At 46.7% G+C, this 22,985-nt stretch overlaps 4 protein-coding genes across 6 annotated transcripts in view; 2 read left to right on the forward strand and 2 right to left on the reverse strand.

Moving 5' to 3' along the window:
* The window catches only part of LOC105566956 (serine/threonine-protein kinase mTOR), a 12,310-nt gene extending 2,345 nt beyond the window's left edge, over window positions 1–9,965 (forward strand). The window contains exons 2-7 of one of the 2 annotated variants that reach the window (XM_012021414.1): window positions 931–7,227; window positions 7,309–7,451; window positions 7,532–7,672; window positions 8,267–8,891; window positions 9,109–9,289; window positions 9,487–9,965. In XM_012021414.1, the coding sequence (XP_011876804.1) occupies window positions 1,011–7,227; window positions 7,309–7,451; window positions 7,532–7,672; window positions 8,267–8,891; window positions 9,109–9,289; window positions 9,487–9,502 (7,323 nt within the window). In that variant the 5' untranslated portion in view covers window positions 931–1,010 and the 3' untranslated portion in view covers window positions 9,503–9,965. Of the gene's footprint in view, window positions 1–930; window positions 7,228–7,308; window positions 7,452–7,531; window positions 7,673–8,266; window positions 8,898–9,108; window positions 9,290–9,486 lie in introns of both variants that reach the window. The other variant, XM_012021413.1, reaches the window with a different exon arrangement.
* On the reverse strand, window positions 9,316–12,943 carry LOC105566955 (cytidine deaminase-like). The gene is made up of 2 exons (XM_012021412.1): window positions 12,569–12,943; window positions 9,316–10,648 (listed from the first exon to the last, which is right to left on the reverse strand). Exons 1-2 carry the CDS (start codon window positions 12,603–12,605, stop codon window positions 10,239–10,241), a joined length of 447 nt encoding a protein of 148 aa, XP_011876802.1. The 5' UTR covers window positions 12,606–12,943; the 3' UTR covers window positions 9,316–10,238.
* Window positions 12,944–13,948: 1,005 nt separating this feature from the next.
* On the forward strand, window positions 13,949–20,901 carry LOC105566957 (ubiquitin conjugation factor E4 B). 2 transcript variants are annotated; one of them, XM_012021415.1, is made up of 8 exons: window positions 13,949–14,296; window positions 15,280–15,567; window positions 15,687–16,097; window positions 16,190–17,553; window positions 17,628–17,775; window positions 17,850–18,536; window positions 18,656–18,977; window positions 19,330–20,901. In XM_012021415.1, the coding sequence occupies exons 1-8, from the start codon at window positions 14,273–14,275 to the stop codon at window positions 19,392–19,394; spliced, it is 3,309 nt and encodes a 1,102-aa protein (XP_011876805.1). In that variant the 5' UTR covers window positions 13,949–14,272; the 3' UTR covers window positions 19,395–20,901. The 2 variants fall into 2 exon arrangements, with proteins under 2 accessions (XP_011876805.1, XP_011876806.1); XM_012021416.1 differs by lacking the exon at window positions 13,949–14,296 and adding an exon at window positions 14,691–14,799.
* A 540-nt stretch (window positions 20,902–21,441) lies between these two features.
* LOC105566959 (gametocyte-specific factor 1-like) lies at window positions 21,442–22,436 on the reverse strand. The gene is made up of 3 exons (XM_012021417.1): window positions 22,212–22,436; window positions 22,015–22,141; window positions 21,442–21,871 (listed from the first exon to the last, which is right to left on the reverse strand). Exons 1-3 carry the CDS (start codon window positions 22,311–22,313, stop codon window positions 21,786–21,788), a joined length of 315 nt encoding a protein of 104 aa, XP_011876807.1. The 5' UTR covers window positions 22,314–22,436; the 3' UTR covers window positions 21,442–21,785.
* Between the last annotated feature and the right edge of the window lie 549 nt (window positions 22,437–22,985).

Consider the following 22,985-nt stretch of genomic DNA (forward strand, 5'->3'; position numbering starts at 1 on the left):
TTCAATTACGACGTATCTCACTCTATTGTATATTACTTTGATGTACAACACTTACTACTACTTCTACTCCTACAACCCTACAACTACGTTTACGCAATTGTAGAATGGCCTTTAAGGCCATTCTACAATTGCGTAAACGTGGTTGTTAGCGGTTGTAGGGTGTTGTAAAACACAGTTTTAATCTAGCATTTCCGATTGTAAAGCCTGTTGTAAAAGATGGTTGAACTTCATCTTTCACGACTACAACGATGTAAAACGTAAAAATCAACCAATCATTCACTTGAATTATGACGTATCTCACTCTATTGTATATTACTTTAATATACAACACTTACTACTATTTCTACTCCTACAACCTTACAACTACGTTTACGCAATTGTAGAATGGCCTTTAGGCCTTGCTACGGCATTATAAAGATAAAGTAAGATAAAATGAGATGAGACAAAATAAATAAGATATAGCAATGCCCACTGGGCATTACTAGGTATTTTTGGGGCATTGGTTTGAGCATTAGGCCTTGCTACGGCATTATAAAGATAAAGTAAGATAAAATGAGATGAGACAAAATAAATAAGATATAGCAATGCCCACTGGGCATTACTAGGTATTTTTGGGGCATTGGTTTGAGCATTGGCCTTGCCACGGCATTATAAAGATAAAGTAAGATAAAATGAGATAAGACAAAGTAAATTAGATATAGTAATACCCCACTGGGCATTAGCGGGCATTGGTGCACAAGATTTTGGTCAGTGGATTCCCCCTTGTTGAAAGTCGATTGGCTGAAAACCGTACGAGCAGCCAGTCAACTTGCAACTTGTCTGCTAGAGCAGAACTTTCGCGTACGTTTCTCCTTCGAGTGAATTCAAGAACCGAGTCCCCGTTTGAGAACATTGGACAATATTCAAAGACGATTCCTCTTTTTTTTTCAGAGCACCTGACGAGAGGAATCCGATGGGAATCCGGATTGTTACATTTTACATCCTGATTTGCACATCCGACAATTGAAACGATGTCGAATATGCTGATGCAGCAGTTTGTCCAGCGACTCAAGTCGAGAAATGAGGAGGCGCGTAACAAGGCGGCGCGCGACCTGTGCCTGTACGTCAAGCGGGAGCTGCGGGAGGCGTCGCAGGAGGAGATCACGGCATTCATGGACGAGTTCAATCATCACATTTTCGAAATGGTATCCGCCTCCGACATTAACGAGAAGAAGGGCGGTATATTGGCCATAGTTTGCCTTATAGGGGCGGATGTAGGTAATTTTAATACGCGAACGGTACGTTTCGCCAACTACCTTAGGAATCTGATACCTTCCAACGACGTGGGCGTCATGCAATTAGCCGCGAAGACCGTCGGGAAGTTGGCGCTAGTCTCCGGCACTTATACAGCCGAGTACGTCGAATTCGAGGTGAAGCGTGCCTTCGAGTGGCTTGGCACGGACAGACACGAGGGCAGGAAGCACGCCGCCGTCCTCGTTCTGAGAGAGCTCGCTGTCTCCGTGCCAACGTACTTTTTCCAACAAGTTACGCCGTTTTTCGAGTTGATATTCAACGCTATACACGATCCCAAGCCCGCCGTACGGGAGGGCGCGGTGGAAGCCTTGAGGGCGGCCTTGGTGGTCACCGCTCAGAGGGAGACGGTGAAGCAGATGCACAAGTCGCAATGGTACAAGCAGTGCTACGACGAGGTAATAGACGGATTCGCGGAGGTTCACACGAAGGAGAAGGGCATTAACAGGGACGACAGGATACACGGCTCGCTGTTGGTGCTTAACGAGCTGCTGAGATGCAGCAATGTCCAGTGGGAAAGGAACTACGAGGCTCTAATGGAAAGACTGAACGGCTCTACGCAGAATGAGAACGACATAATCTGCCTGATGCCGCGCTTGAAGACGACGATAGGTTCAAAATGGGCCGGTTCCACCCAGAACGCCACCGCGTCGCAGCACACGTTGTATCCGGCGCACGAGTCGACCGTTTGCCGATGCTTGATGCAGGAGAGGCTGGACGAGATTTACAATGACGTTATGAATCAAAAGATATCGAGGAATCCGCATATTCAGCACGCCCTCATGATGCTGCTGCCGAGGCTCGCCGCGTTCAACAAGGAGAAGTTCATAAGGGATCATCTGAAGGAGTCCTTGGCGTATCTGCTGCTGATCCTGCGCAGCCGTGAGAAGGATCGCTACGCCGCCTTCACGTCGATCGGCTTCATAGCCGTGGCGGTGGAAGACGCGATAAATCCGTATCTGCCGAAAATCATGGAAATGATCAAGAGTCTGCTACCGTCTAAGGAGACCCCGAGCAAGAAGCGTACCTCCCTGGAGCCGGCGGTGTTCGTTTGCATCACCTTGCTCAGTCACGCGGTGAAGCAGGTGATAGCCTCCGACGTGAGGGACTTGTTGGAGCCCATGTTCCAGACTGGATTGAGCCCGATCTTGACGACGGCGCTCAGAGAGCTGGCGCACAGCATACCGTCTCTGCAGGTGGACATATCTCAGGGTCTCTTGCGCATGCTGTCTCAAGTCTTGATGCAGAAGCCCCTGAGACATCCCGGTGCACCGTGGACCGCGACCAGCCCGAACTCCGCGGCGGATGACGTCTCGTCGACGGTACTCGCACTGAAAACGCTCGGTACCTTTAATTTCGACAATAATCCGCTGCTGCAGTTCGTCAAGAGATGCGCGGACCACTTTTTGACGTCGGAACAGGCAGAGGTCCGACTGGAAGCTGTCAAGACGTGCTCCAGATTACTGAGATTAACGCTGAATCAGTCTGGTCCCACGGTAACCACCACCGTCTCGACTGTTCTGGGTAAATTACTGGTAGTGGGAATAACCGACACTGATCCCGACGTGCGTCTGTGGGTATTGGCCTCGCTGGACGATTCCTTCGACGTCCAGTTGGCGCAGGCGGAGAATCTGTCCGCGCTGTTTATCGCCATGAACGACGAGATGTTCGAGATAAGGGAACTGGCGGTCCGTACCGTCGGACGACTCAGCACGCTGAATCCCGCTTACGTTATGCCGTCGTTGCGGAAGACTCTGGTGCAATTTCTGACGGAGCTGGAGCACTCGGGGATGGGTCGTAACAAGGAGCAGGCCGCTCGAATGTTGGACCATTTGGTCGTGACTGCGCCGAGGCTCGTCCGGCCGTACATGGAGCCGATCCTGAAGGTTCTCGTCCCGAAGCTGAAGGAATCCGATCCGAATCCTGGCGTGGTGCTGGCCGTTCTGCGCGCGATCGGCGATCTGGCGGAGGTCAACGGCGCCGAGATGCAGCAGTGGATGTCCGAGCTCTCGTCGATACTATTGGAAATGCTGGTAGACGCAAGCTCGCCCGAGAAAAGGGGGGTGGCGTTGTGGGTGTTCGGCCAGTTGGTCGGCAGCACGGGACACGTGGTGAAGCCGTACATACAGTATCCGTCCCTGCTGGACATCCTCATCAATTTCCTCAAGACCGAGCAGCAGCCGATCATCAGGAGAGAGGCGATCAGAGTGCTCGGGCAGTTGGGTGCGTTGGACCCCTATAAGCACAAGATGAATCTCGGGCAGATCGACTGCCAGTTGGACACGCTTAGCTCGATGGCGGACGCCAAGTGCGACGTGGAGAACACCCAGGACTTAACGACCAGCGAGATGCTGGTGAACATGTCGCCGTCCACCCTGGAGGAATTTTATCCAGCGATCGCCATTACGACGCTCATGCGTATTATTCGCGAGCCGACCTTGTCCCAGCATCACACCATGGTGGTGCAAGCGGTGACCTTCATATTCAAGAGCCTCGGGATAAAATGCGTGCCGTACATCTCGCAGGTGATGCCGAGCTTCCTAAACGTCGTGCACATGGCGGACATAAACTTCCGGGAGTTTCTCTTCCAGCAGCTCGCCGTTCTCATCGCCATCGTGAAGCAACACATACGCAACTATCTGGATGACATATTTACGCTGATCAAAGAATTCTGGATCGTGAACAGCCCGTTGCAGAGCACGCTCATACTTTTGGTCGAGCAGATCGCGATGGCCCTGGGCGCGGAGTTCAAGATCTATCTGCCGCAGCTGATGCCGCCGATACTGAGAGTGCTGACCCACGACAGCAGCAAGGACCGCGCGGTGACGGTGAAGCTGCTTCTGGCTCTGCAAACATTCGGGAACAATCTGGACAATTACCTGCATCTCGTACTCCCGCCGATCGTGAAACTGTTCTACGCGAATGATTGCCCGATAGCCGTGAACAAGGTCGCCCTCGAGACGGTCGATCTCCTCGCGGACACGCTGGATTTTACGGATTTCGCGTCGCGAATCGTGCACACCTTGGTACGTACGTTGGACCAATGCCCGGAATTACGGGGCACGGCCATGGACACACTCTGCGCCGTTGTGATGCAGCTGGGCAAGAAGTATCAGATATTCATCGTGTTAGTCCAGAAAGTTATGACGAAGCACAAGATAGTCAATTCGCGGTACGACGTTCTGGTGGACAAGATACTCACGGACTCGACCGCGGCGGACGGCGAGGATTTCCTGCTTATGAGGATGCGACACTCGCGCAACAAGAACCGCGAGCTCTCCTTAACGCCCTCGGAAACGACCACGATCAAGAAACTGAACGTGTCGGCCTCGAACCTGCAGAAGGCGTGGACGGCGACGCGACGAGTGTCCAAGGACGATTGGCTCGAGTGGCTGCGGTGCTTCTCGATCGGTCTGCTCAAGGAATCCCCGTCTCCGGCTCTGAGATCCTGCTGGGCGCTGGCGCAAACCTACGCCGTGTTACCGCGCGACCTGTTCAACGCGGCTTTCGTTTCGTGCTGGACCGAACTCGGCGAGAATCACCGGATGGAACTGATACAGACTCTGCATCAGGCGTTGATGGTACCCGACCTGCCTACCGAAGTGACGCAGACCATTTTGAATCTGGCCGAGTTCATGGAGCATTGCGACAAGGGCCCCCTGCCGTTGGACAATAAGATTCTCGGTGACACGGCGATGCACTGTCGTGCCTACGCCAAGGCGTTGCACTACAAGGAGGACGAGTTTCATAAGAGCAGAAACAGCAGCGTGTTCGAGTCCCTGATTTCAATTAATAACAAGCTTCAGCAGAAAGAGGCGGCCGAGGGCCTGCTGGAGTACGTGATGAATCACAACCAGCAAGATCTCAAGGTCCAAATACGTTGGTACGAGAAGCTTCACAACTGGGACAAGGCGTTGCAGCTGTACCAGGAACGTCTGGAGAGCGATTGCGCGGACGTGGAGTCGACCTTAGGGCAGATGCGCTGCCTGGAGGCTCTCGGAGAGTGGGGCCAATTGCACGACGTCGCTACGAAGCAATGGACGAATCAGAGCGACGACAACAAGCAAAGAATGTCGAGGATGGCGGCGGCTGCGGCGTGGGGTTTGAGTCAATGGGAAAGTATGCAGAAGTACGTTTCGCTGATACCGAAGGACACTCAAGACGGAGCGTTTTACAGAGCTGTATTGGCGATCCACGACGAACAGTATAACATCGCGCATCAGTTTATCGACAGCGCCAGGGATCTGTTGGACACCGAACTGACCGCCATGGCTGGCGAAAGCTACCAGCGAGCATACAACGCCATGGTGGAGGTGCAGAAGTTGGCGGAGTTGGAGGAGGTGATTCAGTTTAAACTGGTACCTGAACGCAGAGCGGCCATCAAGGCCATGTGGTGGGAGAGGCTTCAGGGTGGACAGAAGATCGTAGAGGACTGGCAGAAGATCATACAGGTGCATACGTTGGTGGTCTCGCCGCACGACGACATGTACACGTGGCTTAAATATGCCAGTCTCTGCCGGAAGAGCGGTAGTCTGATGCTCTGTCACAAGACTCTGGTGATGCTGATGGGCACTGACCCATCCTTGATTCCGGACCAGCCGCTGCCGACCACTCACCCCCAGGTGACCTTCGCCTATTGCAAGCACTTGTGGGTCGCGAACAAACGCGAGGAAGCTTACGGTCAGCTGCAGCGATTCGTACAGACGTACTTGCAGCCGACGACGGCGGCAATAATGAATCAGGAAGACGAGAAGCAGCACGAGAGCAAAAAGCGACTGCTCGCCAGATGCTACCTCAAGCTCGGCGAGTGGCTCGAGTCCCTGCAAGGTATAAACGAGCACTCTATACCTGCGGTGCTGTCTTACTACGCCGCAGCGACGGAGCACGATCCCATGTGGTACAAAGCCTGGCATGCCTTCGCCTACACCAATTACGAGACCGTTTTGTTTTACAAGCATCAGCAAGGGAGCGAGACTGCGCCCGTGGAGGGCGCTACACCGGGCAACGGAGCGCGCAATAATCTATCCAGCTCGCAATACATATCTCAGTTCACTGTCCCAGCTGTGGAGGGATTTTTCAAATCCATCAACTTGTCGCATGGCAACTCTCTTCAGGACACCCTCCGCTTGCTCACGCTCTGGTTCGATTATGGCCAGTGGCCGGAGGTGTATGACGCTGTTGTCGAAGGCATAAGATTAATAGAGATAAATACTTGGCTGCAAGTGATTCCACAACTCATTGCCAGAATCGACACTCCTCGGGCACTGGTCGGCCGATGCATACATCATCTTCTCATAGACATAGGAAAGACGCATCCTCAGGCTTTGGTTTATCCATTGACGGTGGCATCAAAAAGTGCCAGTCATGCGAGAAAGACCGCGGCTAACAAAATCCTGAAGAGCATGTGTGAGCACAGTCCGACGTTGGTCCAGCAGGCCATAATGGCGAGCGACGAGCTCATCAGGGTCGCGATTTTGTGGCACGAGCTGTGGCACGAGGGTCTCGAAGAGGCTAGCAGATTGTACTTTGGAGAGAGGAACGTCAGAGGCATGTTGGAAACGCTGGAACCCTTACACGCCATGCTCGAAAGAGGGCCGCAAACTCTAAAGGAGACCTCCTTCAATCAAGCTTATGGAAGGGATCTAATGGAAGCACAGGAATGGTGTCACAGATACAAAGCATCTCGGAACGTGAGAGACTTGAATCAAGCTTGGGATTTGTATTATCACGTGTTCCGTAGGATATCCCGACAATTGCCGCAACTGACCAGTTTGGAATTGCAATATGTTAGCCCGAAGCTGCTCATCTGTAGAGATTTGGAGTTGGCTGTGCCGGGAAGCTACAGCCCAGGCCAGCCAATCGTGAGAATAGCGAGTATTCACAGCTCTATGCAGGTGATAACTAGTAAACAGCGACCAAGAAAGCTGTGTATTAAAGGTCAGTTACCACTTGAAAGTAAACAAAAAGAAATATTGGGCGAGATATATGGATAACATTACTTTAACGTGTATCTTGCAGGTAGCAACGGTAAGGATTATATGTTCCTGCTGAAAGGTCACGAGGATCTAAGGCAAGATGAGAGGGTAATGCAGCTATTCGGTTTAGTTAACACTCTCCTGTTACATGACCCGGACACCTTCCGAAGAAATCTTACTATTCAAGTAATAATTTGATTTATTATATTATAATTATAACCGTTAGAGAAATGTATGTCACTCATATATTGTGATCTTGTGTTTAGAGATACGCTGTGATTCCATTGTCCACAAACAGTGGTCTGATCGGTTGGGTGCCACATTGTGATACGCTCCATACGCTTATTAGAGATTACAGAGAAAAGAAGAAGATATTACTGAATATCGAACACAGGATAATGTTACGAGTGAGTGGACTTTATAAATCTTCTTCATCGTGTTAGACTTAAAAGCCTGTTTTATCCAGTTCGTTCTGTACCAGCTCTGTGCCAGAACGAACTGGTACTTTGAGCATTTACTTCATCTTCGGTAAGCTGCCAACCTTGCCGAAGAAAACCTCCAATCTGGAGGGCTGTACCCCTAAAAGGATATGTGTGGCAGGATACTCTCGGTGGTTACCACTTCCCTTCGGAAAATTCCGAAAAAACCAGTGGTGTTCGTGGATTTGAACTCGGATCTTTTCCTTCATTTGTTTACTAAACAGCGCACATTTCTCTACGCCACACTCGCCACACGCTTTATGTTTATATTAAAACTTTTCTAGCATACGTTAGAAGATAAACGACGACATATTTTCTATTCTCACATCTATTTCATATCCATATTAAAATATAGATTTCCAAAACGGTATTCACCTCGTATGTTCACTCATATGTTGTTCGATCAACCTCGTGTAAAACTTAGGCATATGGAAAAGTCAGAATGAAACCTGGGATTGACTGCTTTCACAAAGCAACATGTGCGTTATCCTCTAGTATCCATATTATTTTATGTTTTTCTAGATGGCACCTGACTACGATCATCTCATGCTCATGCAAAAGGTTGAAGTGTTTGAGCACGCACTTGAGCATACTCATGGCGACGACCTGGCACGACTTTTGTGGCTGAAGTCGCCGTCGAGCGAAGTATGGTTCGATCGTAGGACGAACTATACGCGCTCCCTGGCTGTGATGTCCATGGTGGGATACATTCTCGGTCTCGGTGATCGTCATCCATCTAATTTGATGCTGGATCGTCTCAGCGGTAAGATATTGCACATCGACTTCGGAGATTGCTTCGAGGTGGCGATGACCCGCGAGAAATTCCCGGAGAAGATACCGTTCCGTCTGACGCGGATGTTGATCAACGCAATGGAGGTGACTGGAATCGAAGGAACGTATAGAAGGACCTGCGAATCCGTGATGTCTGTGTTGCATAGAAACAAGGATAGTCTAATGGCAGTGTTAGAGGCGTTCGTTTATGATCCTCTCCTCAATTGGAGATTGATGGACAATGCGGTACCTAAAGGCAAACGGTCGGACGCTCAGGGCATGAGCGCCAGCAGCAGTCAGGAACACGGCGACATGCTCGATTCTCTCACCGCCACGTTACCAAAGAAGGGTGTGCCGTGTAGCATAGAAAATGGAGGTAAAGGTAATTATATTTTTTTTAAATCACTTTAACTGAGCATTGCCTGCGATAAATTCATTGCTTTTAAATTTGTACTTGGTGTTGCTTGTATGGCGCATATTAGTGGTATAAAGACATTAATAAAAATTAATTAAACTTAAAAAGAATTAGGAATATGATGTACAATCTTTTTTTAACATGACATCTACAGGCTGCGCTTTTGCAATGTTTGCAGCCGATAATAATCAACCGGAAGCGCTGAACAAGAAAGCCTTGGCGATTATAACGAGGGTCAGAGATAAGTTAACAGGGCGTGACTTCTCGCACGAGGAAACTCTCAGCGTCCGGCAACAAGTCGATCTGTTGATTCAGCAGGCTACAAATAACGAAAACCTTTGCCAATGTTATATCGGATGGTACGTAACGACTTATAGCCATAAAGTTTCGAGAACATCAGTTATTTATTTTGGTCATTTACAACATATCCATCTTTTATTATATATAGATGTACAAACAACTTGCTTAGAGATTACTCTAATTTTATAAGAAACAATGGTATATAAATTATGGTTAAAAATGTAGACATCAATCTGATTGCCGCATTTTATTACAGGTGTCCGTTTTGGTAAACAAGAGATCGAATCTTCTTATAAAGGATGAATCAAGGTCTCATACGTGTGCAATCGCTTTTGCATTTATCATTTTATCAAATTATGTTTACGATTTTAAGGTAATCTCATATAATGTATATATACGTGTGTGTATATATACATATATACATATATATTTATACATACACACATATAATCTGTTATTGTATTATTTGTATGTAATGAAGTAACAAGTTACAACAAACAAAATGTATGCTGGCGTATCGCGTACATTAAAAACGTTTCGTTAATATGATAAACGATAGTATCTCGTGTATAAAAATCCAAATTTTTTTTAAGATAAAAGATTGCAGTAAAAGAATCCTTTCAGTGTAATTGCGATCACTTTGAACAATAACTAATCTATACCCATCTGTGTCACATCATTGTAAATAATACGTCGATTTCAATTTCGTAGAAATAAAGACACGTTCTGATATGCCGAATCGTATAACATGTAACGAGATTTACGTTCAGGATGAATACTGTAATTAAGTACACACATAGAAAAGTTGACCGCTTTTCGTTGTAGCCCCCGCGTATTAAACTCCATAAACGCGTTGAACCGCGGCAATAAATTAAAGGACTTTAATTTCAACGCTGGAAGTTTGCGCCAAATTTCTGATTCGCATTGCCGCACACGTTGCCACGACTCAACGCATCTATGGAGTCTTAGCTTTATTCGAGCGTCGCCTCCGACAGTGCGAGGATGAAATTACGAAGTCTCCGCGTCGTTCGTGTGGAACGGGAGCGGCAACAGTTCGTTCATCCTAGTCCGTAGAACTTTCTTCATGTCGGATCTCGTCAGGTAGATGGCCAGGTCATTGCTGAATTCGGAGATGAACTGCCTGCACACCCCGCACGGCGTGGTGAACGTCGTGCCCTCCTGATCGGCCACCACAGCCAGCGCCGTGAACTTCTGCTTACCCTCGGATATAGCCCGCGCAATCGCCGCGACCTCGGCGCACACGCCCGCCGGGAAGGACGCGTTCTCCACGTTGCAGCCCCGCGAGATGCTGCCATCGGCGCATCGCACCGCGGCACCGACCTTGAATTTGCTGTACGGCGAGTATGACTTCTCGCGAGCGGTCACGCTCTCTCTTATCAGCTCCTGAGTGTCCGTATCTGCAAAACGGCACATCTATCAGCCGGTTTATCGACATGTAAGAAATTCGTGGACAACGGGGAAATGTATACGCGCATACGTCATGTAATTAACAATATAGTTCGAGTGTAAAAAATTTAAAGATAAACTGTAATTTTATTTAGAGACGCGTCTGGTAGCGATAGCGATAAGACGTAAGAAACTTGTAAATTTGCCATATTATATTTACATATTATATATATATGTGTGTATTGATATTTACATATATATATTTATATATTAATACACATATGCCGCGAAATAAAATTAAACGATATGTAATCGTATATGTATAACGATATGTAGTTTTACTTTTTTATAATTAACTTTGTTATTCCTTCGAACCATTTTAAACGTACAATGTCAATTTCTCGATAGAATATATCAGCCATTATTGCAATTACAATTGATTTTCCCGCGCTACGCGTATTCTTCGATCCAATTGGTCGTCACTATCGCGCGCGAAATTTCGCAGAGTTCGTTTCGACCAATAATGGGACTTGGAGGAGCCAACATTTCGCGCGCATTCTTAAAACAATCTTTACAAATTTAGGAAAGACATCGCCCTATAATCGGCTTATTTAAATAATTCGTGATCTACAATTTGTTGAAGATGCACTGTATTTCGGAGAATTATAATTTAAGTTTAACCGTAATAGAGTTGATTGCAAAAGTAATCGTGGCGATATAGACGTGTCTTAAGCAACGGTATTCTCGATGATATCTGGAAGTAACATGAAAAAAAATCTCCGTGTTTGCGAAATATCGTTAAAAATACTGCGTTAAACAATGCGATAAGAATCGTGTGCAATTAGATAATATTAATTATCGCGCGCGCGGCAACAGCCACGCAACAGGCTCGTTCAGTTGACACAGGTTGAGAAGACAAAGCGCGAAATCTCGTTATCAGAAATTCATTAGTGAACTTATCATCGTGCGACTTATTATCGGACATATCGGGGTTTACCCGAGATGATGTTTTCTTAAGTCAACGATGACAATCTCTCGAAATAAAGCTAACGATTTTTAGATTTCTAATAAAAATATTATCAAGATGATATCAAAGAGACGTGTACAGTTTCAAGAAGTTAAATATCTTCATATATATGAACTATTTTACTTTTACGATCCATAAATCATCCACAAATGTTCACTAATGGACAACTTATGAATGTACATACAATCGTCCTTTGTATGTACACAATATCCGGCATGGATATCCATTGTACAACGTACACAGGACGCGCTTGTGTTTATTGGGTAGTTTGCATTCAGAAATAGTTCGCGCCTTATCTACTCGTCTATCTCGCAAATATGAAGTTATCGAAACATATGATTATTCACGTAAATGAAAAGCTTTGCATTGCAGAGATTCGACCTCAGACCCGAGGTTCAAACCCGTTATATTTAGCGACGCGTTCTACCACCAATAGCAAGTTGTTTGACGCGGCGCACCTATCAAAAATTGTATTTGTTAATCTTGTCTGCTTTCGCGAGAAGATCCAAATGATCCAGATTAAAACGACCCTGCGCTGTGATTGGTCAGATCTGAAATTCCACAGCATCACATTGAAATTTTATTCAATGAAATTCCAGAATTGACCAATCACGGCACAAGGTCACTTTAATCTGGATCATTTTGATCCTCTCGCGAGAGCAGCCCTTATCGAAAGTTGTATATCGTGTGTAATCGTCGATTGAATTTTCCGGTTAACAAAAATCGACGCTCAAAGCGCCAGGATGTAACGTCCCTCGACAGCGCGCGCGCGCACGCACGCGATAAAAACATATGGAAACAACCGAAAGAGAGAATCGATACCGCGCGGCGAACGACCGGGGCCAATATCGCGCGACGGCGAAAGCAGAAGCTTATTCAATTTGCTGCGAGAGCGAGTGTTTACCAAGCGACGCGAAATCGATTATTTCCCAGGCGTCCATCTCGGCTTGTAATAAAGGTTGCCCCGCAGGAGACGCGTTGAAGGTTGCCGCAGGAGACGCGCTGAAGGTTGCCGCGGGAGACGCGATGAAGGCGCGGGCGAAAACACAGCGACAGCGAACGTTTCTCGCTCACCGACGTCCTCGACAATCGCCCGACGACTGCGTCCCGCGACGGCGATAGCGAGAGCGCGACGTGGCCGTCGGCCACCGACGACGGCGTGCGTTGCTCGCTGTTGCTCGCGGACCGACGGCTGCTGATTCAGCAGCGCTGAATCGTCCCGGCTGACCTAACCTAACCTCGCGCCGCGGTTACGGACGCTTTGAAATCGGGGACGGGCCGATCGGCCCGGGCTGGCGTCCGACGCGTTCTCGAGTCCGAGCCAATTCTCGCGGCAGAACTGGGGCCTGTGCCCCTGCGATAGCCACGGTTATGTCATAGAACATGTGTGCGTCAAACGGGGTCATTGGTGCCCTAACGCGTGAAGGGCACCTATCGGGGGCAACGCGGTATAAACGCTCCGGTATGCGCGCGAAGTCACGCGTGCGTGGAAAAATCCGACGCGTGAAGTTGGCGGCGAGCGCGCGCGAAAGTGCCGGAGGGACGGCGGCTGCATTTCTCAACGGCGTCAATCAACCAAGCGCCCGACGTTTCGCGTTACGTCGCGTCACGATGCGGCCCAGTACCGACGGCGCGAACGCGATATCCGCGCCGCTCGTCGGTCGCCTCCTCGCCTCTCCGCGAGCCCGCGTTCGTCGACGCCGTCGGTCGCGCGTTTGAAAAGAAATATCGCGCGGGTCGATACTCGAAGGTCGTATCGACGCGCGCGCGCGGGAAAGTTCGATTCGCCGGTGGAACGCGGGCGATGTGAATCGACGTTAACGTTAGGGCCCGCGAGACCTCGCGCCGAGTGTCGCGGGCTCGTTGCACGCGGAATTCGACGGAGCTTCTCTTGCGAACCGCCGTGGACGGATCTGCCGCGCGTCGTTTGACCCAATTGTACCGGCCGTAGAAGTTCGCGGGAATATATAGGTCGCGCAAAGCGGATTTATATCTCCCACAAATAACGCGGGCATGTCACACGTCAAATTATTCGACCCTTGTCCTGAATTATAGATCGTCTAAAATGGGCTTAGGTTACTCCCACCGACACGCCGACGGCGCGAGAGAGAGAGAGAGAGAGAGAGAGGGAGGGAGAACGAGCGAGCGCGCGGGACAGAGAAGTGGGGCGACCGCGGGGCGGGGAGGAGGGGGAGACGACGAGGAGAGAGAGAGAGGGAGCGGAGGACGGAGGGAACTAGAGAGCGCGTGTCGACGCGTTGGTTGCTCAGCTGTTTTGAAGAGTCGACGACGCAGCGAGCGGTCTGGCCGTGACTCGGCGCGAGATCACTGCATCCACGTCCAAACGCGAACAGATGTGGTGTGACTGTCGTCCGGATCTCTGACATTGACGTATCCCGGCCACGAGCGTCGTCGTCGCGCGCGAGCACGCGTCGAGCACGCACCTTCCCCCCCTCCCCCCACCCCCATTTGCGCGAAACGCAACGAGGAGGCGCGACGGCGAGGAAGAGGCGCGTAGCCGAGCGCAGCGGGCCCGAGGCCGCGTAGTAGCCAGAGCACCCGATCCCAGGCAGGCCAGAGCGAGCGGGATAGGCGAGGAGCGATCGCCATGAGCGAGCTAAGCCAGGAAGAGGTGGGTTGAGGAAAAGCGCGCGGCGCGTGTTCGTCCCCCTCCTCCCCTCCCCCTCCCGCCCCCCCGACGCCGTCCCGTGGAAGTCTCGACGGGGTCCCGGGGCTACACGTCGCCCCCGTTTATCTCCCTCCGTGGCCACCTCGTTTGCCCTCCCGGGTGAGCGCCGAGACGGTGCACCTTGGTGCGGACTCCCCCTCCTCCCCCTCGTGATTTGTTGACAAACGTGGTCCACGCTCGTTTCCGCGGCACCACGTCTCTCGCTGATCCGTTCCCCCCCTCTCTCTCTCTCCTCCGCGAACAGGTCCCCCGAATTTGTGCAATTTTTTTATCCGGAGACGCGAGGGACAAGTCCATTGTTGTTGCTCGAGCCCGAGGGGGACTCACCTCACCAGGTGTGGTTCCCTCTTTGTTGGACCCTCCCCGTCGAGTCGCATGCTCGCGAGGAAGATTCCGCACGATGGACGCCACGCGAGTCAACCTCGTGCTTTAGCAAGATCTGCATGGTATTTGTCAACACGTTTGTCCCGGTGTACAACGATCCGAACGTTTTGCGGGGAACGAATGTTTACCCGATTCCTCTAGCTTCTGTAATCGCGAAGATTCGAGCTCCGCTCCCCAGATCAAGTTCCACGCCCTTTCCTTTCGTACGCTTTGATCCCAGCAGGATTGTGAGTTTACGCAAGTAATGAAATTGCGGTCTCGACGAGCGCATGACTCTCCAGTTTATTTTCCAAGAGTCATCGCGTCTCCGGGCAATAATGCAATAACGTCGAGGAAACGAGACTCTCGTATTGTCACGTCGTTTAAAATATAACATGGACCAGAGGCTTTTGTTCTCTTTGTTGTCACGGGCTACTCCAAGTCGATGGATAAAAATAGCTTATGAGTAACAAAGACATTTCAATCTTTCTTTAAGTATCCCCTGACGCAGTCCCAAAAAGAGCCTCGAGTCTCACTGCTCCTTTGTTTCGCTTTTGCTCCAGATGAGGAGAAGGCGGTTAGCCCGCTTGGAGGGCTTAAACAATAGCAATGCAGCTGCCAGTTCGTCTAATGCTATTGCTCCAACTTCCCCAAGCACTCCGGAGCCGTCGAAGGCATTTGCAGGGTCAATATCTCCGTCTATTCAGCAACAATTGCAGCATGCCGAGGTACCAATGGAAATAGAGGAAAGCAACGATAAACAGTGTAACATTACTGAAATGGATACTTCAGGAATTGAAAACATGGAGGTTGACGAATCGGATAGGAAAGACTCGATACCAAGATCACGCGTGAGTAGCTTTACAAAATAAAAAAAACTGCACGTATTGGTAGAAAGAATTCGTTTTCTGTTTCTAGAAATGACTATGTCCGTTGCCTCTCAACCGTTTTCACTTTTGCTGCATTTTAGATGGCGAGTACCAGCACAGAAGTTACAGCAGATCACGTACATGTTGTCATATCACGTGTCTTGCGCATATCGTGGAAAAGCCCCATGGAGGGAACTATATTCTTGCCGCAGACAGCGGCGTACACGCTAAAACAAAGACAGCTGGATTTTAGTGAAGTCATCAACCAGGCCTTGATGGAGATTCTGTGTATGTTCTCGAAAGCGGAGGATCCCTTGAAGGACGTCACGGTAGATATGTCGTCCGATCGACAGGACAGTCCGAATAATCAGGCGAGTCCTCTGCCAAGTCCCGTCGTGGCTCTTCCGTCTGTGCCATTGCCCATAGGCAGCAAGTCGTCGCAACCGAAAAGTTTCACTTACTTGTTGGACTGTTACTCGAGAGTCGCGGTTGAAGAGAGAAATCATCCAAAGGTACATGCGTGTATAAAGATGTATTTTCTAACGAGGTAAAGTTTTGCCGAAACCAATTGATTTTCTCTGACGCTCGTGTTTACGTTTTGCAGCGGTCCAGCATACCACCACTTTCCGACGTATTGACGGTTTTGAAAACGCAATGTGTTCAGTACTCCAGCCTCGTCCTACAGGGATTGGTTGGCATTTGTCAAGCTTCAGTTGTCCCGATGTGCACCACTTATCTTCTATATCCGATACTGTCGGAAGACTTACCTCGAGGCTATCTTCACGAGCTCGTGGCTAGGACGTACACGAGCCCGAGCACATTCAATAAGATATTCACTCCAGTTTTGCAAGGCTTGTATCTCTCGATGCAACAGGCGAGCCTGGTCGGTAGTACACACAGAAGACCGATCGAGGTGCTGGAGGAACTCATAGAGATTCGCTGCGGACCAAGCGGCAACATACGTCCAATATGCCGTCTGATTACGAATCAAGTGCAATTCTTGCCCAACATTATGACGTCAGCCGCCGGTAGGGAGCTCACGAGGACTTCGTTTTTGGGGCCGTTTCTCTCAATAACAGTGTTTGCCGAGGAACAACCTCAGGTCGCGGAGAAGTTCTTCAGTGGAAATCCCGTTACGGATAAAACGGTGAATTTGGCCTTGCAGCAAGAATTGGAAAGTACTAGAACATTGTTGCACAAGATGTTGCTCGCGATACTTGCGAACAGCACTTGTCGCGATACTACTTTAACGTACTTAGCCGCATTGCTACGTCACAATGAGAAACGCGCTCAGATACAGACCGAGGAGTTCTCTCTGGCCGGGGATGGATTTATGTTGAATCTACTGTCGGTCTTGCAAATGCTCTCTGTGAAAATCAAGCTGGACACCGTAGACCCTCTGTATCCGTTTCATCCTTCCAGCCTCGTCGAGATCAAGAACGACACAAGACTGAAACTCACTTCGCAGGAGGTCGCGGAATGGCAGAAGCGTTTAGAAAAGACGCACAAGTGGACGGAATCCAAGTTTCCCACTCAGTGCTGGTTTCTGACGTTGCATTGCCATCATATCGCGCTGCTGCCGGCGTTGCAAAAGTATCAGAGAAAATTACGGGCGTTGCGCGACTTACAGAAGATGCTCGACGAACTGCAAGCCACGGAACCCCAGTGGAAGGACAGCCCCTACGCGGAACATAACAAAGACTTAATTAAGCAGTGGAAGCAGCAATTGAAGCGATTAGTTAAATCCAAATCGTGCGCGGACGCGGGCCTGATAGACCCGGTCTTTTTAAGAAGATGCTTACACTTTTATATATCTGTGGCTGAGATTTTGCTGAGTCTTCTGACGCAGACCGCCCCGGGTAACCCTCTCCCCAAACTTCCGCTTCCTCAGGAAGTTACGTGCAAGTTTACCGCACTACCGGAATGGTATGTGGAGGATATAGCGGAATTCTTGTTGTTCACGCTCCAGTAAGTTCTCGTTATATGCCCAAGTCTTATAACACGTGTGGCGCTTATTAATAATTATCATTATTTATTTATAGATTTTGTCCCGTCGTAGTGGCAAATAATATGGACAATTCGCTTATCACGTGGTTACTGGTCGTCGTGTGTACGCCGCATTGTATACGAAATCCGTATCTAATCGCAAAAATCATCGAGGTCCTCTTTGTGATAAATCCTAGTGTTCAGGTGAGCTTGTGAGGAAACTCTTGATTCAGATTGTACTCTACATCGTCATTTCGGTAACTGTATACCTTCCACAGGGAAGAACGGAGACCCTGCACGACAAGGTCATGGCGCATCCCATATCCAAGACACTTCTGGCGTCGTACCTCATGAAATTTTACACCGACGTTGAAACCACTGGTTCCAGTTCAGAGTTCTATGATAAATTCTCAATACGCTATCACATAAGTCTGATCTTGAAGTCTATGTGGGACAGCCCGGTACATCGAACGTCTATCGTCAATGAGAGCAATAACGGCAAGCAATTCGTCAAGTTCGTCAACATGCTGATGAACGACACCACCTTCTTGCTTGACGAGAGCCTGGAATCTCTGAAGCGCATACACGAGGTGCAGGAACTCATGTCGGACACTAACGCATGGGGCGCGTTATCCCAGGAGCAACAGCAGTCGAGGACGAGGCAGCTGGCAGCGGACGAGAGACAAGCCAGGTCCTATCTTACACTAGCCAAGGAAACAGTTGCCATGTTTCACTATCTGACGGTCGACATTAAGGAGCCATTCCTCCGGCCGGAATTAGTCGGGCGATTGTGTGCCATGCTAAACTTCAATTTGCAACAGTTGTGCGGACCTAAGTGCAAAAATTTGAGAGTGCGAAAGCCGCAGAAGTACGGGTGGCAACCAAGGACGTTACTCAGCCAATTGGTTGATATATATTTGCATCTTGACTGTGATAATTTCGCGGCCGCTCTAGCCAGTGACGAAGTTAGTGTCTCCTTCCACTCATCGTCTATTACACATCTGTGTTTATTAATATATGTGTAAATATGTATACGCGTTTTATTAATGTATATTAATTAGAAAAAAACCTGCTTTCTTTTCAGCGTTCGTTCTGCAAAGAGTTATTCACGGACGCTGCGAGCAGATTAGAAAGATCCGCGATCAAAACTACCACGGAAATCGAGAGATTCATAGCGCTCGCGGAGCGTGCGGCGATAATCGCGAGAGATAATCGCGCGCGCGACGCAGACTACGGTGACGCTCCTGAGGAATTCCGAGATCCGTTAATGGACACTCTTATGGAGGATCCAGTCAAACTACCATCTGGTATTGTTATGGACAAGGCAGTTATCATTAGACATTTACTCAATAGCGCCACAGATCCTTTCAGTCGGCAGCCACTTAGCGAAGACATGCTCACACCAAGTAAGTGCACCATTCACATGTTTTCTTGTTCGATTCAATTTTTCTTACCTCAGATTCGTCCGATAAGCAATAGCAGCGTTTCGTCGCAATGCAATTTTGTACGGAGTATTCTTCAGAAGAGTATCTGATGCTTGTATCACGATATAAATCGTAATAATTTAAATTTGTATTTAAAATATTTTTCACATTACGATATTACACGTCGACGTTACGACAATAGATTTTTGAAAATTCTTACATTGTTCTAACTTTAACACAAAAATATCGTCGAAAATTTTATTTTTATAAAAATCTATTGTAAGAACTTCACGGATTATGTGTTTTATACTGATGATTTTTATTGATATTGCAGTGCTCGACTTGAAAGAAAGAATATCTGTGTGGAAGCAGCAAAAGAAAAAGTCGACGAATATATAAACGGTGCTAATGTGACGAGAATTCTGCAAGTAAATAGGAGTAAAAAGAAAGACAGAGCGTTTAGCATCCAACATAGAGAAAAAGGATTTAGCATACAATCCGACATAATTGTCAATATTGCACGATACATTCTGCCAGATAAACGCATCAATCCAGTGCAGTTAATGAATATAGTGCAATGATCTCGCTGTTGTGCAACAATTGCGCTCAATAAATTTACAGTTTTTATACAATAAAACATTAACACAGACTGCAGCTAGCGAACTGCCAATATATTGCTCCAAACATACGTTAGAAAGTTGTAAATAATTGCTGGCTACACGTCAGTATCCAAAATTATTGATGAATAAGCTACATTACTTTTTACGTCTTTCGATGTGGCAGCGGGTAAGTTTCAAGCATATCCCGCGAAAATATAACGTTAAATAGTATGAAAACTAGTAACATAAATGACTACTATATTACTTCCACGAAATCGACATTTAAAAATAAACTGACGCTGACATAAAATCTATGCATAAAATTTACAATTCAATGATTTCAGCAGTAATGCTATTTAAAGGTATCGTGTGTGAAATTGTGATATCTTGTTTGTCAATCCTCGAAACGATAGTTAAAAATATGGCAATCATTTACAAATAGCAGTCAAACTCGTGGATTATTTTGTATTCTTTTACTGAAGATACAAAACTACACATCTACGCATATGATAATTCAGATATTTGTTGCTTTACTTTGTAAAGGCAAAACATTTTTTTACAGATAAATACCACGTCAAATCTACATTAGTTTGAAACACATTTTGAGTTACAAGCTTTGCTTTCGATATAAATGTTACTTTGGATATAATATAAAAACGAACATTTTTATTTTGTTTCTGTAACCCTATTTTATTATAACTTTATTATATACATATGTGCACAAAGATATTTCCACTTGCTAATTTTTGTTAAAGTAATGCATATATGTATATGTGTGTGGTTACATGAGTATATACATACTCTTTATCTTTTCTTTATCATATTTCTTTATAAATCATTCATTACTTTATTTGCGTATCTTGTGCAATAGATAAGTGTATAAATGTATGTATAAAACATTCCAAAGAGAATTTATATTGAAAAAAACGTAACATTTTAATTATACTGCATTAAATATTAAACTGTTTACCAATTTAAAACGCATCTCGACTCGATTCACACTTTTTTGAGAGGGGAAGTAATGGTTGCATTTATCCAGTGTCACATTTATCTTGACGATTATGTTTGTGTTTTAACAATGCCACACACTGTTTTGATAATATAGAAAATGTTTTGTCATTAAAGTGTAAATATAAATTTTATATATTTCATATCTAACATATGCATCGTGATATTAAACGAACGGATTATGATTTAAATAATCGAGAATAGTTACTGGTAATGTACCCACATTTAAACATCGATACAGAGATTTGATATCGTAGTTGAATTTACGTACAAGAGCATCAAAATCATTTAGTTCAAAATATCTGAAGAGCCATGTCTAAAAAAAAAGTGACTAGTCAATGACGAAAGCTATTTATCATTTGTTACATACCTTTGTGCGACGTATGTTTCTAGGAAGACATGATACTAGACACAAAATTTCGGAATTTTGAGACAGTATATTCGGAAACAACATTATATCTTTTTGGTGTACTTTGTGGAACAATAAAAAGGGAGACGCATAACACATACATACATACACACACACACACACACACACACACCTATGTGTGATACATACATGACACAGTTGAAGTATTTAATACGTATTGATAAAATGCGCTATTTGTACATATAAATTCAAAAATAAATTGTCCGATCTTATTGATATTTGATATTTGTTTTTTATATGTATATATTTCGGCATGTGTATGTATACTTGTGCGGGTGCATACATACATGTGCGTACACACACATATGCACTTAAGATGCATGTCTTTATCCGTGGGGGAAATTCACTTGAGATAAGGCCTGTAAATATTAGGATCGATGTAAAGTATAAAAAAAATAATAAACGCAAATTTATGTGAAATAAAAGCGTCTGAGCGAAACACAAAAGAAACCTTTATTTGCCGCTTGTAAATGTTGCTTCGAAAAATTGTCTACATTAACGAATCCTCTCGTCTCGGGGGAGGGAAATAAAAATGAATGTTCGTTTCTTCATCTAAAAATGAATGTTCGTTTCTTCATCTCTTTGTGATCGCTCTGTTCGTGTAATCGTAATCTATATTCTATCTTATATGATTCAGCGTGGCATTGTCCTGTCGCCTCCCAATTCGCGCTGTGTTAACTAGTTTCGCATCGTCTCCCACCCATAGGTTTGACTCGTTAATGCGGAGGTTGAAGGGACAACGGGTTCCGGTTCTTACGCCTCTTCCTCGCTTGCCCAGTAGCTGTTGTAGTCGGTCATAGAATCATCCTGTCCCGCTCCAACTCTCCGAGTACTCGTATCTGCACAAAGTTAAATTCTACGGTGACCAAGCGCCGCTAGTTTACAAAGAGTCGAACACGCGTAAGCGCACACGCCTTCCGGTAAATGTTTTACGTTCCGTCACAGAGTTTTCGAGGAAGAATTAAAAAATGTGCACACTTACGCTGAATGTAACTCCCCTCGACAGTCCTTCTCATGGGACACGTCGTGATGTGTTCCACAATCTCGCTTTTGCTGAAACGATGAGTTGCGTTGTACGGGCAGATAACCTTGTAGTCGGGCGGGAAGTTCTGCAAGAAAGTTTGGCATTAATTTCATTACGTTTCTTAGAACGTGACTGTGGCCCGCAAAAATTGTCACCTTCTCGCACTTCACGAGGTGTCGTTGAAATCTCGTGCTAGGTATGCGATGACACTTGTTGTAAGGACAACAAAGAACGTCATCGCTGTCGTTGCTGTACATTGTTTACAGATACAACAATCGGTAGCGCGAGAAGTGAGGTTAAGGATACAACGAGCTCCAAGTTCCTTGTCTATTGTTGAAAACAGGTACACGAGGTCCACGAGCGACACCATGGAAATCAATACTGGTATTCCATTGCTCCGCTACTGTTCGCATTGGCGCCTTCGGCGGCAAATAGATCTTCGAATTCGAATGTCTCGCACTCCGATGTGTTTGGAAACGCGCTCGCGACAATCATTCAGGTATCCGTTTGGAAATTTTTACAAATTTTTGCGGTTAAAACGAGGTAAATATACATATTTGGGCGTTGGAAAAAGAAAAAGCCGGAGGTTTACAATGCGAGAGGTGCGAACGATACGCACAGACCTCGTGGGTTTCGGAACGCAATTCCTTTCTGAAACGCGAACTGCTCGATACGCGAATTTGACTCCCGAATTCTTATTCCTAAGGACGAAATTCCTCAACGAGTTTTAAAAATTTGAGACAGATAAATAGTCAATTTTTTTTATAGCTGAACTGGCTACGCTACTTTAGAGTTTATTTTTTCCTTCTAATGCGGAGGGGAAAAGATGCGCCTAAAGACATTAAAAAGGGGGAAAAAAACGTCAAGTATATTTTGCAGTAGTTTATACATATGTAAAATTATTTTGTAAATTAAACAAAAAATTATTA

This window comes from Vollenhovia emeryi, unplaced genomic scaffold (genome assembly GCF_000949405.1).
Source record: "Vollenhovia emeryi isolate VEMERY1.0 unplaced genomic scaffold, V.emery_V1.0 DF939141.1, whole genome shotgun sequence".
Classification (NCBI taxonomy): Eukaryota; Metazoa; Arthropoda; class Insecta; order Hymenoptera; family Formicidae; genus Vollenhovia; species Vollenhovia emeryi.